The sequence below is a fragment of the Paralichthys olivaceus genome, chromosome 4 (genome assembly GCF_024713975.1).
Source record: "Paralichthys olivaceus isolate ysfri-2021 chromosome 4, ASM2471397v2, whole genome shotgun sequence".
NCBI lineage: Eukaryota > Metazoa > Chordata > Actinopteri > Pleuronectiformes > Paralichthyidae > Paralichthys > Paralichthys olivaceus.
The window spans coordinates 8287447-8307709 of record NC_091096.1 but is presented as its reverse complement, the minus strand read 5'-3'; the positions used below and the strand labels follow the sequence as shown (position 1 = coordinate 8307709).

The following is a 20263-nucleotide window of genomic DNA, read 5'->3' as shown; positions in this document are numbered from 1 at the left end:
TTTTACAGTTACTTTACAGACCCATCTGCATTGAACTCATCACCATGGGTGGCCTATTTCAACCATCAGCTCACTTGATTAAGAAAATACGATTTCAATTGATTTCCTCACACCCTAATTCCAGAGAAGTCGGTTTAAAAAAAGACTATCAATTTGAATGAGTGTGTCATATGAGAGAAGTTAATAAAAGTAATGGATTTTCCTTTTTCTGATGATAGCTGGGCTGCGAGTATGGGGGCTGCAAGATTATCAGAGAGAGAGGGAGAGAGAGGGAAATCGAGGAAGAGAAAAGAAGTGGGAGGGAGAGTGTGATAATCGAACGAGAGAGGAGCGCCGCAGTCCTGGAATCGCAGGCAGGTCCACGGAGTCATCAGAAATGCAACGATTCTAAACATGAATATGATTTTCAATCGACACTGGACGGGACCAAGTGGGAATGAATGAGAGGAAGAATCAACTGCTAAATGAGACAATTACTGTCAGATATTATAGAGAGAGAGAGAGAGAGAGAGAGAGAGAGAGGGAACAGAAAGAAATGAATGAATGAGTCACGTGATGGGGCAGGAACAAAGAGAGAGATGCTTTGACTGTATATATCTGTGAATCTGCACAGAAAGACTGCGGCTAAAACAGTATCACATTTCCATCTCAGCACGATTCACAAATTACGACTACACCTGGGCCAGAAACCATATTCAGAACATTATTTTAAGTGGTCAATCAGATTACTTTATCTGTTTCTGAATGGCAGTTTCATTGTTACTTATCTTCACACAAATAAACCGACTCCAATCTATGAGCCGTAAACTAATCAGGCAAATTATTATCTCAGCAGATTTACTAGACTAGTTCTATAAGCAGGTATTGAAATATTACCCTGGAGAATCTGACTGAAATTTTACACCAGAATATCAAGTGATTTCTTAAGATGTGAGACTCCCTGCGACTGGACGTCCTTGATGTGAATGCGTACTTGTTCTGTGAGGTGTAGGAATGTCCTTTCTGTGGGTTTATTGTGCATTTCTGTTCTGATAAATTTGTTAAAATTAAACAAATGTGGATTTTTACTTTGGAAAACAAAGTTGCCAGCTTCTGTTTCCAAGGTCAACTATTTAATATTCAATCAGATTTTTAAGTTGTCCTCCAGTTCTCTGTAAACGTGCTTAGAAAAATGGAAATTTGAATATTTACAGTTCCATGACAACTGAACAAGCTCAGTCAAAGATCGATCGTGTGATCCAATCAAAAGCATGATAACAGCTATGAAATGAATTATTACGTTTTTGGTTGCAGCTCATAGCCTCGATAAAAAGTTCTTCTGAGATAAAACTGCAGCTTTAAAAAAAATAAACATAAATATTATCAGAATTATGAACTCGCTCATTCAAACTCCTAAAACTTCACCTTGGTTAATAGCATAATAAATAATAATGAGGTGTGTGTGTGTGTGTGTGTGTGTGTGTGTGTGTGTGTGTGTGTCTGTCCACTTCCAGGTATGCTAATGCTGTTATGACTGGCTGGCTTCATTACTGTCTGTCTACAACACCATGGCCAAGGTCAGTGGAGGCTGCAGAGATGATAGAGGGGCAAAACCAGGAGCACAAATTAATCTGCTGTTTAATCTAATAATGCTGCAAAGCATCGGGTGTCTAAGTCCTATTAACACAACTGTAATTGCATTTGAGGAGGAATGGGCACACACAGGTCCACAGGGGTACTTTCACAATTGCATGTAAGCCAAAATACATCAAATACAAATCGAAGAGTATTATTGCACAAGCACACTTGGGTGCAGACATAGGTGCACACGCTCTAAATAGAGGTAATGTTGGGAAATGGAAATAAATGAGAAGCAAAAATAGGATGTACTATCTATTGGTGAATTAAATTCAGGCAATCACCATGTGAGCGCAAGTGTGTCCATGTTTATATGGCATGGAACATCTTTAACCACAGAGCACTGTTCATTAGCATGGTAATATTCAAACAGCAGGGTGCAGTTGGAACAGCAGCGTATTATTAGGATTCATCTCATTAGGCTTTCATGAGATTTCAAAGTTAATGCAAAATAACTTCAGAGCTAAGTCTGAGATAAAACACACAACCAGCACCCAGAGTTTACTCTCCAAATTTTAGATTTACCCCCTGTAAACACTGCATGGCCTGCAGCAACACGGAGAGAGCTGGCCTACAGTAACAAGATTACACAAACTTAGTCACACCGAAACTTCTTTTGACACTTAATGATGCAAATAATTAGAGTTAAGCTCTTACTTGAAATTAACCTTCAGCAGGAAGTTCTGTATCTTCAGCTTCACAAATGGTAAACAAAGGACTTGAGCTCTTACAACAGGTCACGACTTAGGAGCTACGTCATTGAAAACTAAAAGGGTACAGAGTGTATGCAGTCGCCTGATGACACTACATTTAAATACACTAGATTTTAATTTGGATATGCACCAAACTGCACGCTCATAGACATGCCTGATGTTTTTCATAAAGATCAATGAATTATTCTCTGAGAAATCAATAAAAACATTGATAAAAGTTCCATCACGCAGTGTTAATGACAGTGAAAACAATTCCTGGATACGCCCCAGGTAATAGTTAAGGTAGAGTTGATCATCAAAGATCTGCTTGGTACCTACCGCAGTGAGATGGATGACTCCCTGGGAGGTCACAGGACAGCCCATGAAGCCCACAAACTGCAGCTCAGGACAATGCTCTGCAACAGCCTGCACGGACCGATCAGTGACCTGCAGACAGAAGAGAGAAGAGCAGGGGGAAGGACAAGAGAGGTTGCATTAGTCTCCCAGGTGAGAAACCGTTGACGGTTAAAATCATTGCAAAATGTTTTTCTATTTCCCATTTTCTCTTAAAGAACAAATTGCATATAATTCATTTAACATGGTGAATATGTTTCATTCATTCACATTTCCAGGATCAAGATATGGCATTCTTGGTGAGAAGACATCTGAAGGACATTTTTTCCTTTAGTTTGTATCAGGGACAAGCTGAACTTGCCAGTAATTTTAGTAAATAATTATAGTGAGTGCATTCAAAGGTAGAGTGTGCAGACAGGTGCTGTCAGATTCAAGCCAAAATGTTTGGTCCATCTGTGCAGAGGGTCGGGTGTGTTTTGTGTTAGAAGAACAGCAGAGAAAAGGAGGATCACAGAAGGAGAGGAGGAGGTGGAGGAGGATAACGGACAAAACAGCCAGAAGTGTGTTTCATCCAAGCAGCGTGGGCGACTTATGATGGATGGGCCGCTCCCCATCATTCACCCAGCCGTCGAGTAACAGCTCATAATGGATCAGGGATCAATAGGAAAGCATTTCCACCAGCTTCCACTGTAGTCATCAATAGAGGTATTGATAGCTTCTCCACCTCCCTCACCACATTCTACACTGCAACAATATGTGGGAGATTGTTTGTCGTCTCTGCGGGTTTGTTCAGTGCTTCCTCAAACTTTTCATCAATCAAATAAGGCAAAATAAGACAAGAAGAGGAGAGAGAGGGAGAGAGAGGGAGAGAGAGAGAGAGAGAGAGAGAGAGAGAGACAAGAATCTACACTGTGACTAACCGAGGAAACAAACATCAAAGAACATCAAACAACAAAAAACACTTCAGATTTTCAATTATTCTTTACAAAACTCCCAAAAGACTCATAGTATGTCAAGCTAGTGATGGATACACACACACAAACGTTTCCTTGTCAGCCTAACCATGTTTTTTTTTAAGTATGTCAAAGTGCACTGTGAATCTGACATGTTTTGAAAGGTAAATGCCAATTATGTCTGAATTTAAAGTGACATTCTGAGTGGAGCAAAATATAGAAGAAACACTTGACTGGAGCTTGAGACGATAGTTGCTTTCTCAGACACATTTATTGCCCAAAAGAGATTTGAAGTAAAATTTCTGCAGATGAGTATTAAAAATAATTCAAACTAAGTATCTCTTAGAATTTCTTATTACACATGTATTAGTTCTGTCGATGGTTTTACCACAACTGTCAAGAAATTTCACTGATGGTTCCTGAGGTTAATAAAGAGTTAGCCAAGGGGGAGACAAAAAAAAGGTAAAAGCTTCGCAATTTCATTATTGCAAACTCAAAATGGTGATTCTGGACAGTCTAATTCTTAGTCATAATCCAAGAAGATTTCGAAATAGTACATCAATCACTGCTCCTCCTCAGGCAGTGTCCTTACTCCACGATTGACAAGATAATTAATTGGCCAGTTAAACTGCAGAGAGTGGTGACTTGCCAATTGAGCTGCAGTATTGAGTTTGTGCAACAACAGAAACGTTGCACAGACAAAGATACAAGGTGATAGCAGCAAGTTAAATCCTTAAAACTATAATGCCTGCTTAATCTTGTTTTATTAAATGTTTTCAAACTTGTGCATTTGAGTTAGTATCTATGAAATGCTTTAAAACTTTTTTTTTTTTAATATTAGACAGATGGCCAGCTGCTACCTCATTAATCATAGTTGAATACTGGCTTTACAAAACCAGGTAAATCTACCCCCATCACTTATTAAAGAACACAAGATTGAATGTTTGAATCGGTATAAACCCAAGAACAGATGGGATGAAGGTGGAGGCTTGCAACCAGGAACTGGAGGCACAAACTTGAAAAAAAGTTTACAGACTTTAAAAATATATCCTGCGAGAACAGACTTTAATATGCAACTAGTTTATAAATTCAAACCTGGAAGTTAATGAAACTAAAGGCCCTTTAAATCAGAGATGCTTTATTGCCTCATTATGACATATACAAACTGTAAAATACAATCAGTCTGCAAACATAAAGGCAGATATGGACACAGTTTTTACGTGATAACCATAAATCAGTCAGGCCTTTATACAGGACAGCCAAGTATAACTAACGTCAGAACATTTCTGCCTTGTACCCCGAGCAGCAGGCTTATTATTACAGGAACAACACTGTATTTTCAAGATAAGCTTTATTACTGATAAAGTATTTCAGAGATCATCAGTGCATCTCTATTTCTATTCTGTTTCGGCTTTGACTGTTTTGAGCTACAGAATTGGGTTGAAATATATGTGTGTTTTTGTTGCAAAGAACGGGATCACACTGTTTGTCAATGTCCCCCTGTGACCACACAGTCAGGGACACAGAGCCACACTCCCAACCTTGCTTCTATTCATTCATAGCCTGGTGTGTGTTCATGGATCCATGTAGCGCTCTTCCTCCTAACACTGATTAAATGACTTCTTGCAAGTCTTTCTATTTACTGATCACTATGCTTGTCCAGAAACCCTTCATTCTCTTAATGTCTTCCTTCATACACACCCGTAGACTTAATCACACCTCTGTCACTCTGAGGTTGCCGCTCCCTCTCTGCTTCACTCTCCGTCTTCTGTTTTCAGGTCTACCTTTAAGGTTACTCAGTTGAGGCAGAGGAAGATGGATGACCCAGAGAGACAGTGAAGGAAAAGTGAGGTCAAAAAAAGGAGGAAGGTGTCCATTTATCTTACATCAAGTCACATGCACTAAGGCTTATCTGGGTAAAAAAGGCTCCTTCAACTTTTGTCCATCGTGAAATATTTCAACAAATATTGGATGGATTGCCTTGAATTTTTCTATTTATATCCATGGTCCTCAGAGGATGGATCTCAGGTTATTTGGTGAGCAATAGCAGATTTGTATAGACCCAAATAGATGGATTCACTCCCTCCAGGATGAATCCATGTCATGTTCGCAACAATAAACACAGAGTTAACCAATCCCCATGAAGTTGTGTCCGATCAATCTTTTAATTCCCCAAAGGTTTACCGATCATATATTAAATGAGGAATGAAAAAAAAGTATAAAAAATATAATATATGTGTTGAATAATTTAGTGTGCACCAGGAAGGATGTTATGAAAATTTAAATTGCCCTTGAGAAGAAAAAGGTTCCCCACCTGGGGTTAAAAACATAGTTTTGCAGAGCGATCAATAACATGCACCTTCAAATTCTATGCCTCAGGTGTGGACCCACCACACCGCCCATCACCCCTCACTGCAGTCAGAAAAGATTAACTGAAGGTGAGTCAGTGCTCCCTCTCTGAGACACTGATGCATATGGAGGTTGATCTGTGGGGCCAGGTGGAGATAGGGTGGAGGGGAGAGCAGAGTTGTCTTTCTGAGTATAAAACTTGGAGAAGAGAAAAAAACAGGATCCAGAATGAGCAGTCAGTCTAACCTGAGCAGCTGGCAGGTGAAATGAGCTGACCAGAGCTCCCCCAACGTGGCCTCTGCCAAAAAACCATCAAGGAAAACATTTTCAGGTTGACTACCAGCAAAATCAAAAGCTACACACTGCCGTGATCTTTAAATCACAATCATCTGCAAGAAAGGCGAGCGAATCACAGCAGAGGCCACCTCCAGACCATCTTTCATATACCGGTGTTTGTGCTGCAAAGAGTGTGTGGGTGCAGCTGAGCGTGTGTGGGCACACGTGTGTGAAAGCAGAAGACACAAAAAGAGACAGTAGCTTACACATCTACAGTAACTCTCAGCAGGTGAGAAGGGAGAGAGAGGAGAACAAAGTACAATCCCAGCAGAGCAGAACAGGCCAGGAGGGCATGTACCACATCAGATTAAGCCTGTGTACGTGCGTGTGTGTCTGTGTGAGAGTAGGACCATATGGGTTTGTAGCGAAGATTTGTCTCCAACCCGCAAACACAAAAACCCGTCCCAAAAATTCTCCCCCCTCTTCCCCCTCAACCTTTCATGGACTTTGATTTAAAAACATGAAAAGAGCCATGGCAGAGCTTTGGAGAAGAAGTGGCCGGCCAAGAGAAGCCTTAAAGCCTTTTAGAAGGGATCTGGTTTAATGGCCTGTGGGTGAAGGAGGTAAGGAAAGCAGAAGAAAAAAAAAAACGTGGGCTGGAATGGCGAAAATGCTGCAGTCATAAAGATAGTGTTTGTCTACGTGTGTGTGAGTGTGCACGCATGTGTGTGTGTGTGTGTGTGTGTTTAAAAGAGTTGAAGGTAATTGTTGAGAGTGCTGTAGAAGCAAAAAGGGGAAGCGCTATATGTGAGTGTGTGGTTTTTCGTCTGGCGGTCTGTTCTTACAAAACGCTGGGGCAGCACCCAGGGGCCACTTCTCATCCAATAAGGGCATTTAAGCTTGTCAATATCGTCTATCATACGACTTGTTTGACTCCCATCAAACACGCAGGCAAAAGAGATGGAAACAGAGAAAGACCAGAGCGGATTGCCTTTCACCTCACACTCCATAGCTTTCTCACTCCCTCACATCCAGGGTCCACATTCCTCCATCATTTAAAACTGGCAGATTTTCACAGACAAAAACAAAACAGTCAGAGCGCTGAAAAATATGTCACAATTTCCATTGTGGCTATTTCTCAAACACACACACTGGACATACACACAGTGGAGGGCAAGTTGGAAATTCTCATGATTATCAACAATCACACAGACGCACCCACACAAAAATTGATTCTTCCCACACATGCACACTATGAAAAAAAAAGTGAAAGGTAGCAGAAGTTTAAACTTCTCATCACCAGCTGCAGCCCGACCTCTGCTCCAGCTGCGCCTGGAAGACGACCAGCCAGAAACCTCAGAGTCGGAGCAGAGAAATAGATCCACAGTTATGCTGTAACCGCACAATTGTCACTCAAACAAGACTTGGAAGCATCATTGGGAAAATACTGTTAAAAATGCTCAACAACATGTTGAGATTTGTCATACTTGAATGACTTACAGTTATTGGACGATTGAACATTAAGATTAACATCTTTTTCAGCCAATGAAACTGCTCATACTTTATCAGCCACAGCCTTCAGAGCCTATCAAACCAGCAGGGCCCATCATGGCAGATATACGGCCTGATGAAGCTGCTGAATATCAGTGTTTCGGAGTAAACAAGGGTCCAAAACTTTAAACAGTCTGTTTTATACCAGAATCAAGCAAAAGTCTATACAATTCTATTTCACAGTTACAAAGACCCCTTTACTCAGCAAAAAGACTCAATAAAAGGCCATCGGATATCATGATTAAAGCTCTCTGTTACTGAATCCGCTGTATTTTAATTTTAGAGATTTCCGATATTACCCATAAACAAGGACGCCAACCGCTTGCCTGCGAGGTGCAAATTGAGGTGGGACAATTTTCATCAAAGTTCTGTACTTTCCGAGGTAATCATTTTCTCCATGAACACTCTCTTAGGGGCGATACTGCAGTGGGTTCATCACAGCCTTCGAGTAAACTCACAATCACACAAACTTAGTTGCAAACACATAAACTCATGCACACTCATAAACTCATGCACACTCTCACACACACACAGACCGAACTTTGTCTCTTTTTAAAGAGCTCAGATGGGCTGTATTGATGCGGAGGACTGGTGATCTGGCAAAAATCTAAATGAATACTTATTATCCTCTGTAATATCCAATGCCTGGAGACAAAAGCAACACGGAAAGTCGTAAAGTTTTACTACAGCAAGGGAGAGTCTCTTTACTGTGCTGTCTCTGTGCTGATGAGCAGGCACTGTGCGATAAGTGCAGGGCGGCTCGCTTGGAGCAGTGCATGTGTATTGATTTGCAACTGAGGCTTCAGCAAAGCTGGTGCACATTTAGGCCTGCAGAGCAACAAAGATATTAGCATGCCTTTTTCATAGAGACATGAAAACATTCACACAGGCATTCAGACAGACACATGGTAGCACACAGCCAGACCAAATACACAGCTGAGTCTAGACAGATGTAAAGGTCCTGGTCTCCTGTGATGTTTTCCTTGGCTAAACAGAGGGACTCGTCATATTTATGAGATGTGATGAGACAGTAACACGGGATGGATCACAGTGAGAGACAAGGGGGGAAAGAGAGGGAGGGGGGAGGAAGACGAGCAAAAGTAGGGGATGAAGGGGAATGGGAGATTTGCAATCTTTTTATGTTAACATAATGTAGCCTCCAGTCTTCAGAGTATTGCTTTGGCAAGCTTGACTGCTTCTTTCATGCCTCTAAATCCTGTCTAAATATGGATGTGACAGACAGGGAGAGAGAAAGATGGAGAGGTGGTGTGACAGGCCAAACAAGCCGTGTGCTTGCCAGTGTGTGTGTGCGTGTGTGTGTGTGTGCGCAGGGGGGTACATGACTATGAGAGCAATCTGATCTTATTAGGGGGCCTGACGGGATGAGGGGCCGCGATGAGAGCTCTGAATCACCACCGACTAATCAATCAGTCTAATTAACCAAGCTTTATGAACACTGGGCTGAGCCAAGAAAGAATCCGCCGACACACAGATTAATAATGATTACTGAGTACACTGCAACACATTCTATTAACGATCCATCTTCATGCTATCCAGCGGCTTTGCATAAGAATTCACTTCACCGCCAGTCGCAGGAAATCCACTGAAACATAATAGAGGTTCTTGTGTCTCCATCAAGTCTTCAAAGTAAATGAAATACTATTCTCAAGAAGTCGTTTTTATTTAATGAAGTTCTGAAAAGGACTCTCTGTCTAAAGAGTACAATCTCATATGTGCACATGGGAGACATGATAAAACCCTTCAGTTATTGATGGTTTAATTCAGAAGACTTTTTTGTTTCTCGTCAAGTTTGAGGTGCCGCTCTTTGGAGCTCACTCACGCCCTCACATGCAGAGGATGGTCACAACTGAAGGATGGGCAGTGGTGTCGGCTTGTGCTTGTGCTCTTACCCACAATGCCATGGTTTTATGAATAATCTGAAAGCATCAATGACTCTTTCTCTCTCTGACGGTTTATTAGCAGCTAAAACATGTGCAACTCTCTCAAAATCTCTTTTTGCCTTTCTTAACCTTTGACCTATTCGTTATTTTGAGCTGGTCAAAGCGCAGCCTGGTCAGAAGGCAAGCGTGTTAGACAAAGCAAGCAGAAAGCCACGCTCTCACACTATTAACACAGGCAAACAGCTCGGTGGGGAAAAGCAGAGGCAAAGCAAGTAAGTGGGATTTAATAAGAAAAATTTTCCAAGTGGTGGTTTAGTAAAAACACCCACAAGGACTTCTCTTAATAGAAACAGATACGATTTGAGTTTAAACGGTGAGTCAAAAGAAACAAAAGAGATAAACAAGAAAAATACTCTGGCTTAAACACTCCAACTGTTTTAATAACCAATGAATTGCAAAAACACCCAAACTTTACAGTTTTCTACGATGTTGGTCAGACAAAACCTTGAACTATATGGTATGATGGGCTCTAGATAAACCGACAGAAATTCTTATTTTTTTTAAATTTCTGACATTTATGGAGAAAGTGATGAATTGATAATGAAAAAAAATAAAACTAATCACAGCCCTAATTGTAATTTTCTTTAATAGATGACTGACATGTGAACTGTAAATATAAAAACGTTATTGCGTTTCCTCTCATCTGATTAAAATCACCATCTGGGGACACTGATGCAGTCAACTTGCTGCTCATGTTTAAATGTGCACTAGGCCAAAATAATAAGTTCCATTCTGCCTGAGCAGGAGGATGGTCATCCACTTTCACCAACTATCACCTCTTCAGATCTCTCCACGGTACACTGTGACAAAAAGGGCCATAAACTGGCACACTGTATATTTTTCAAAAATCGAAGCTGGCTCTGAAAGATGACTATGTTTGAAAAATGAAACTCCCAGGATCGATAAGTCCACTTTTCTCCAGCTGTGACCATCTCAGACACACTTGGAAAAAAAAAAATCCATGAAAAACTTGCCCTATGCTTTTCACATAACTCAAAAAAAAAGCAGATGGTAACTATTTGGCAGCAATAATTCCGTATCCTGGACAAAGAAAGCGTTTTATGCAACGTTATCGGGAATCGATTAATGTGCTATCTGTGATATCCACAGCTCACACCTCTTTCTCTTCTCTCACATACACTTGTCAACCATCTTGTCTTGCTCTATCGATGTCAGCAACCTTGATGATGGAGAACTGGAATCTGCATGGGTCATCGCCTAAGTGATTGATCGACTCAGTCGTCTGCAAGCTCCATGCTCAACTGAAAATGACCTGTCATTTATTCAATGGCTTAAGCATTTCTCTCAAGAGTTTCACACACGGTCTTCTCCCATGAAGCGGTTGTGCGCATGGGTAATTGTACATGTGTGTTTGTCTTGGTAAGGTGGTGAGCGTTGCCTTCTGAAGACCCCTCCGTCGTAGTTTCCACGAGATGAAGAAGAGGATTTGTCCGTAGCCCCTTTCCCCCCCAAGGGATCAATAGTGCTTTGTTGCGTGTCAGATGGAAATCAAAAGCCCTTTAGGCGGAAGCCAAAAGACATGCTTTACTCCTTTAAATGCAGTCATTACACCACATTGTCAAAACCCTCCAACCGCTCTCCTGAGGCTTCAAATCCCAGCGTGTTCTTTTCCCAAGCGACATATCAATACCTCTTTGCTGCGTGTTGGGGAGGAAATCAGAAGCTACCGTCGAAGAAGCCGAGAGACACACTTTACTTCTTTAAATGCAAAGTGGTGTCTGTCATTACACCACATTGTCAAAGCCCCCGAACACCTCTCTCTCTCTCTCTCTCTCTGGAGTTTTCAAATCTGAAAAGGGAGTTCTTTTCCCCAGCCGTTTATTCACTGAAGGGCTCATCCTCAATGTCAACTAGCCATATTAGCTGTATGGCTCCATGCTTTATAGAGAGAGGCCTCAGGCTGGTGTGTGCCACAGAGTGATGACAACGCAGTCCAGTGTCGCTGCTGTGATGGTCCATGTGACTATGAAACTAAAAGTTTGATGTGAACAGTAGAGTGAAGTTCGGCCTTTCAAAGAAGCACACACAGGCTGAACTCAATAACCGTTTCATAACAGAAACGCACAACAGAAAAATGCATTATTGGAAATTCTGATTCTAAACCCATTCACTGTTCCGAGCGAAGCCATCAATTTTCTATCTCGTCCTTCAGCTTGTGCTGTACAGACTCACACAGAAGCACTTACATTAAAACTGTTAAGAGCTGGACTGGCTTTTAAAGATGCAGGATTTGTGTTTTAGTTGTGTTTGTTATCCCTCTGCTGGACTGGACTGGACTCTATCTCATAGTCAGTAATGGATGACATGAGAGCAACTACAATTAGTTGCTGTCAGCCATCGGTGGCATCCTGGAGTTCAGTGTCTTGCCTAAGGACACTTAAATATCGAACCACCGACCTCCTGATAAGTGGACGCCCTGCTCTGAGCCACAGCAGCCAACCCTCTGCCAACCAGTGAAGATGCAGTTTACATCCTTGACTGTACAGACTTGTATAATATATGTAGTGAGGATTTTGATGGAATTTGATTACAGGCATTTGGTGTATTTTGTCAGAATTAACATGAATTCCTGTTTTCAAAAACAATTTGTAAAGACCTTTGAGATCCGAATTCTCATCAATTCCTCCTTGAGCTCAACTTGAGTCAAATTGGAAAAATTCCCTCAAGGGATTCCTAAGATATTTCATTCACGATAATGGGATGGATGGATCTGAAAACAGATTGATTGTCATTTTGCTTCACAGATTAAAACATGGCAGAGAATGATGTTCTTCTATGTAGTATGTGGTGTTTAAATGTGCAAAACAAAATCAGAAAAACGCAAAAACCCAATCACAATAAGGAGAATAGAGTGCGTGTAAATGCTTTACGATTAAAAAAACAATTTCATACCAGCTTCTATTTGTTTAGGGATGGCAACATGTTTTGTCACAGCAACAGGACCCATATATGACGTGGTTCTGTGTCTTACTCGTGGTCTGCCTCTTTAAAAAGAAGTGGAAGACCCCATGAGACCCAGAGACTTGGACTGCACAGCTCTGCCCCTCTTAACCCTTTTCTGTTCCCCTGGTAACTGAGCTGGACAATCTATCAGGGTGGACTTGGAATTGACTTTTCAGGTCACTTTTCAGGACCACTCTGAGCTTTACTTAGAGATCAGTTTTACGTCTCATGCTAATGATGAAAAATGGGGCTTAAAGAGGCCAATGTAACCACGGACCTGTACCAGAATGACGGGCCGCTGTGGTGACGTGACCATCGATGCCTGGCGTTACAGCTGTGGCTCATATTGGATTGTGCTGTTCAGCAGTCTATGGAGGGAGCTGCCGCCTCTTCCTCTTATCGACGCTACTGAAGATATGGAACGGGAGCTGGCAGCGGCTGAGAGAATCACAGGCCCAGCAACAAACAACTTCAACGCTCTTTCTCACTCAGGGAAAACAGCGGTTTTCAAAACCTTTGGAGTTTGTTGGTGATGACATTGATCTTGTTGGTGGATCTTTAATGCTAATCCTTGCTAAAGAAGCTATTCAGCAAATACCGTGAGGCCCAAAGTGTGTGAATGTGAGAGAGTTTGTGATGTGAAAAATGCAACTATGCAGATAATAGGAAAAAAGCCCTCCTGTGTTGCATTTTTTATCTCAATCTTAATCTTTAATTTCTGCACGGCCTTGCAGTGGGTTATATACCACATCAGGGTTTCTCACATATAGTACCACTGGACAATTCGCAGTGGTTAATGGCGACCAATCATATAAAAGTATCTTCATTACAAGAGTTATAACAAAGTAAATGACCAGAAGCCATTAGTTTTCTCATCCATTGTCATTTGTTTTCCTATAGCACAACAGTTTGTGGGGGTGCTGATATATCTACATCTGTGAATCCTGAATCTTATATAACCTTTACTTCCACTTATTTAACTTAATTTATTTCAATACTCTTTTCCTTTGTATCGAGCTCCCACCTCACTCTGCCTATAAACAGTGCTGCTCTAACTTCGGACGTGTAAAGTTAGGAGAAACTCCACTAACTGTAAGTTATTTAAAGAAGTCAGGTTTCTGCTTTGCTTTTTAAAAACGCTTCACTTTATCACACATTCAGATTGAGAAAGGCTAATTTCTCATTTACCTAATACTGGCTACAGCGTAAAGCAGGGAATAACATGGTTTTTAATATGTTCATCATTTGTGCCGTGAGAGGAGGCCAGAAAACATTTAACAGAAAATATGTGTAGGAGGGGACATATTGATTCCAGACATCAGTCTCTCTCTCTCTCTCTCTCTCTCTCTCTCTCTCTCTCTCTCTCTCTCTCTCTCTCTCTCTCTCACTCTCTCTCAGAAATGTCTGTTTCAAACGGCTGCTTTTGTCCGAACACAGTCCAACACACTGTTCAGATCACTTCTCTGATCTTCTTGCATGACTTTCCACTTGTTTTTCCAGTGAGCTATCAGCTCATCATCTTTCTCTTAATTTTTACCATGAACAAAACTCATCCTCATCTGCAGCGTACACAGTCCAGTTCACTTTGCAAAGAAAACCACTGCTCCGGCTGCGTGTAGATCTGGACTAAACTGGCTTATTGTCACACAATCCGTGAGCCGTGCCCCCCTCGAATGAGCATGAATGTTGGACACAGGTGCAACAGGCTCCGTGGAGCCTCTCGGTCACAATGGACAGCCTCCAGATTAACAGGATGATTAAAGAGAGAGGTCAGGCACACCCGGACAGCTGGAGCAGAGGCAGGATGGGAATTGAAAGAGACCAAAAGGGAAGAAAAAAAAACAGCAAACCAGTGGGTCCACACATTCCTGCAAACCAACTTTAGCTTTTAGTCATTATTTCACGTCATGAGCTTCCTTCATTCATTTTCCTGACATTTAATTATTAGTTCATTTTAATAAACTCAACATTAAAATAGTAATCTTTCTTAGTCAAAACCATCTGCCAACGTTTTGTAATGAAGAAAGTCATTACACCTGATTTTGTTTGGTTCTTCTGTCAGAAGGGACGGACGCAGTATTTTAGGCTTGTAGGCACCGTGACCTGATTTGAACCGTCTCCAACACTACATCCACATTGAGAGTCCCTACTTCATTCCCTCCACCTTGTCAATGTCATGGTAGGGAAGAAAGACCCAGGGCTGGCCTGAGGGTAGTGGCCTCCTCTGCCCTCATGGCCACCGGGCATGCCGCCTCAGCCTGCTCAGGCTTTATGATTAGAGCTTGGGAAGTGGTGTGGAGACAGTTGACATCCTAAATACTCGGCAGGTGCACCCCACATCCGCACACACAAGAGCATCCTGGGCGTTCTGTTATGCAGATAATGGCCAGGTAGGTGACAGTGCCCGGGGCAGGGGAATTAGAAAGCTGTTACATGTTATCGGCCTGTGCAGAGCTCATTCACAAGGCATTACTCACAGTGATGGTATGTGCAGTGACAGGGACAGATATCTGCTGTCAGAGAGACGGAGGTATGATTCAAATAAAGAGCCAGGGAGGACAGAGAGGGTTTTTTTCCATACATTTTATAAGCGAGACAGCTTCTAACTAACTGTCCTCCACAGAAGCAGAATGTAAAGACACCCTGTAACCGTTGATTCTCTTATTCTGACTAGAACCTGTTCTTTTACATCTGTTTAAGGACTAACTCACAAAAAATCAACTACTCTTTCACACAGTAACACGCAGCCACAAAAACGTTTGCACACATTGACTCCAGAGACTGCTGCACTGAGAGTCAGGTTGCTTTTGTATGTTTTTCTGCACTGTTTGTGTCCATTTTTCACAACTTATAAAGACCTGTTCCCCCAACGTGCAGAACTCTCTGCTTTCTCCCTCCTGCCCCTGCTGTAAAACACTGCAGGAAACCCTGAAATTATCGACTGGATGAAAATGGATTTCTTGTGTGTTGGTTTGAAGGAGCTACAGAGTAACAGCTTCAGAACACGAGTGATGGAAGGAAAAAGCAAGGGAAATAAAAACAACACATTTCAACACAAAACAAAGGTAGGGACATGGGAAGTAGTAAATGGAGTGTATGGATACTTTTCTAGTCTTAAAGCGTGTTAAATTACAAGTCACATTTACACATTCACAAGCCCATCCAACCCAGAGAGAAAATTAAGCAAGCCCAACCCAAACCCGGCATGCATTCATTTTCCAAACCTGACTTGTTTTTTCCGAGACTCTTTTCCCAGATTACAGGCACGTGCAGTGTAAAAAAAACAAGTAGACATCCCAGCCAACGTGACCCGATTTCAAAATTCTTGTCTGAACCCAGCCGTGCAGGCTCAGGTATCCACATCCCAATTCATACATCATTCAGACATTGCCAGTGCAGCAGTTAGGGGCAAATAGGGGTTCAGCATATTGCCCAAGTAAACTTCAGAACGCAGACTAGAAGAGCCGGACATCAAACCTCCAACCCTTTGTTTAGTGGATGACCCTGCTCCAACTCCTGAGCCACAGCCATTTGCTTGACATTAATGCTTTGGTGTGTGTTCCTGCTGAAAGCTCCAAAGCCAAACGCTTTATTTTTCCTGCGTAATAAGCTGAAGACAAGTCGACCATTATCTTTCCCATTACTGCTCAACTGGACAATTAATGTCCAGGAGTTTAACAAGGACCTGACCCATTAACATGGCTAATAGCTATAGAGGTCCACTGTGTGTTTGTGCATGTATGCGTGAGACTGACTGAGACTGACCGACACAGAGACAGAGAGAGTCAGTGGTAAGCTAATTAGCTAAGCAGTATCACAGATGGCTAAGGGGTCACTGTTAAACCTTTATTCAGTGCCATACTTCCCATGTCAATGCTGATTCTACAGGAGCTAGGTCATAAGCAGCATGGCTTGCATAATAAATGTGACTATAACAAGGCCTGGGGTATCAGAAAACCTGTGCATTGCCAGTACAAAAAAAAAATGGAAAACTGACATTTTGTGTTGTTTTCTGATTTATATTGCCCAGTCATCGGGTCCACAGGGTTTCTGCAAAGGTTGTTAGAGAACCATTGTTCCCCTGGGTGCCATGGGGTGCAGAGCGAGAGAAGGACGGAGGGAAAGCACAAGAGTCTGAAATGAAAACAGAAAAGAAAGAAAATGGAGAAAGAAAAGCAATGAGTGGGACAGTGCAGGAGGGGGGAGGCGGAATGGAGCCGTGGAGTCGTCTAGACAGTAGCACATGACATAAGAAAGAGGCCTCTCACAACACCTCAACAGGGACAAGCACTTCAGATACTTCACTACATTAAGAGAGCTTAACCCCACGTATGAGAGAAATTGCTCGCGCACATGTGCAGTTTTGTGAGAGACAAAGCATATCGAGTATAGATTATAAGTCCATCTCACCCACATGTATGAGCCGCCACCCACACACACACTCAAACACAAAGTGAGTCACTGCACCAAATGTATTGGCATGTGAGTGAGTGAGATGAGAAAACCACGACTGAAACAAAACAGTGCTCACATGATGTTAGGAGCCCAGCGCGGAAATACCAGCGTGGCTCCCCAGGGTTTTGTTGTGAATTTAAGAAATAAAAGGCAAGACATCTCCAGCGGGGACACACACACACACACACACACACACACACACACACACACACACACACACACACACAGAGAGAGAGAGAACTGAAGGAATGAACAGACAAACAAAAATGAGAATGTGAGATGAAACAGAAAACAGTGTTGACACAAGCGTTCTTTAGGCATTTAAAGAATATGAGGCCATTTTCAGACATGAACTTTGTTTCAGTATCACATATGACAAATGCAGCAGGAGATTGTCCTGGTCAGATGCATTCAAAACATCAGGAAAATGTCTGGAACGTTCAGATAAGAGGTGGCTCCTGGGTAAAGCATGTGTTTTTGTTTACAGCACATCGGCACCAGCCCATCGAATCTGGTTGTTTCCAAGTTTTACGTCTCATTTTCATACTGAGATATCGATATTCTTCTCTATATCCAGACTTGGATATCTACTTTCTCACACACAGGCCATCCGGAAATGTCAGAAAATTATCTGGAGTTCAATGCGTGACTGAAAGCACAAGTACCCTGTGGACAAACAAGAGGATTTCAATCCTAACTGACCCTTAAATTAAACTATGTATTCAACAAGACTGAGGCACAAAATTGCTCTTTTTGTTTGTCATGCATTCACTGTTGCTAGGCATCCGTGCAGATGTTGCACTGCTAATTCCAAACACATTTGATATTTCAGACGGGCAAAGATTAGTCCTCCATGTGATCAAAAACATCCCACACAGACAAGTCCTCGGAGCAGCATGGTCACGATTTCCTCTTGAAATGTGCAGATGGACAAAACATGGGCAGAAACAGCTTTATCATCTTTTCATATGGTCGCAACCTGGTGGACAAGGGCTGAAGAAATACAGGGGAGACTGGTGAATGGTGTCTGAGATCAAGTTATGACTATTAGTCACTGTTGTTATAAATTTAACTTACTCATCTTTTAGTTTGACTAATTTTAGGATTCCCTTTTCTTACCTTGAGAGTGATAAAATAAAACCTGAACAGTGGTAGTAAAAATACTTAAGGATAATAGTTAAATATTTATTTTTGCTACTTCTTCTACACAGTCAGAAGCAGCTTATTCACAGTATCGTGTTGAAAGAAGAGCAGCATAGCTCACATCAGCAGTTATCTGCCCCGTGCGTGTCTCTCCGTGTGAGAGCACATGTGGGAGATGAGCAGGAGGGCAAAAATAAAGAGCTACACCCCTACACCGACCTGCCTCCCAGGATGCCCCTGCAAGGTCCTGCTAATGATAAAAGAAAGCAGAGGGGAGGATAAAAGAGTGGCACATTTACAGGCAACATTATAGGGATGCATAAAAATCTGATATTATGGGACGGCCTGCTGCAGAGTCAGCTCAGCGGGGGTTGACACAGAGATGTGCTATCTTAGGCAATCTCTGCGATGCGGCGGGAGGAAAAGAGGCACGGCGAGTCCTTGGTGCATTAGTTGAGTACTCAGAGACGTACAGTATCAGACGCACACATAAATACAGTATCACATAAACAAATACGCACACGATGGGGCACCCTTGGCCTTCAGCAGTAGATCATAAGATCTGCAATATTTTGATTTTAAGAGTAACTGTGTTATTTCTTTTGATCAGTCTGCAACACAAACAAAATCACAAATGATTCTGTTGGATTAGGACAACGACAGAATATTAATCGATATATTTTGAAGCGTCATTTAATTTGTCTATCAAACATTTGATGGTTCACTTTTTTCCAGCTTTTCTTCACTGGGCAAATTGATCCACCTGAAGACTTAACCTTAAACAATGGAAAACTGATATAATAAATTGTTAAACATGAATTGACAGATTAATCAATAATGAAAAGAGCTGAAAGAATGAATGAAAACAAAAGCGCCAAGAAATAATATCTATAGGTTCTCAAATGTACAGTTCTTCTGCCATTTTTTTGTTGTTGATCAAAAAGAAAAGAGTTATTTCAGAACATCACCTTGAGTTCTAGGACCCTTTAAAGGTCCCTTTTCATATTTTCTGACATGTTTCAGACTAAATGATGACAGAAGAAAATGTTGAGGGATCAGTGGGGAAAATAATCATGCTGAATCAAAAGACGGACCTGTGAGGAGTCAAGCTGTGCCACTGCATTTCACTGACTGATACAGCCACTTCCAGGCAAAACAGAGGAGAGCAGGGAAGTTTGGGGCGGTTCAAAAAGACAGTGAAGCGTTCAAGGCCAAAAAGGAAGACAAGAAGAGTAAGAGAGCACAGATAGAAAGCTGTAAATGTATTATTAACAAGCATTCCCTGCTGTTCGTGGTATCATCATATGTGCGCACACACACGAATCCCCACAAACCAAAGAGGCAGAATTTGGGGCCCAGCAGGCTTGGAATATAAGCAGGTTATGATTAATGCAGTGAGGTTAAGACTTTGAAACCACCCAACATTCTCTTGTCTGTTTTACTGTGAACATCCGAAAACCACAGCAGTAGCATCACACAACTCCATAAGTCCATTATCCGTACCGCCAGAGTCTTTGAGGGCGGCAGGGGGGCTAGAGCCAATCCCAGCTGGCTGACAGAGGCGAGTTGCACCCTGGACAGGTGGAAAGTTCATCACAGAGACGAGACGGCCACAAGAGCTCAAATTCAAACATAAGGACAAATTTGAGTCTCAAATTAACTTGCTGCATGTCTTTGGACTCAGTAAGGAAGTTGCAGTACACAGTGAAAACCCACGCAGGTGAGAGGAGAATATTCAAACCCCACACAGAAAGACCCTGATCAACTAGAAAATTCTAAGGCCACGGTGCGAACCACTGCACCACAGTGCCACCCACACAAAGACAAAGCCCAGACTGGTCGTTTGCATGAGTACAAGGCTTAGTCCACACAGAAACAGAGATGTGAAAACATCAAACAGTCTCCCACATGTGGACTTCTTCTCCCCCGTCTCCCACATCGACTATTT

General features: G+C 42.0%; 1 protein-coding gene across 2 annotated transcripts in view; it reads right to left on the bottom strand.

The window, feature by feature from the left end:
* Window positions 1-20263, bottom strand: part of fbxl17 (F-box and leucine-rich repeat protein 17) — a 206137-nt gene that overhangs the window by 137452 nt on the left and 48422 nt on the right. For both annotated transcript variants that reach the window (XM_069523559.1, XM_069523558.1), the window contains exon 7: window positions 2649-2756. In XM_069523559.1, the coding sequence (XP_069379660.1) occupies window positions 2649-2756 (108 nt within the window). The remainder of the gene's footprint in view (window positions 1-2648; window positions 2757-20263) is intronic.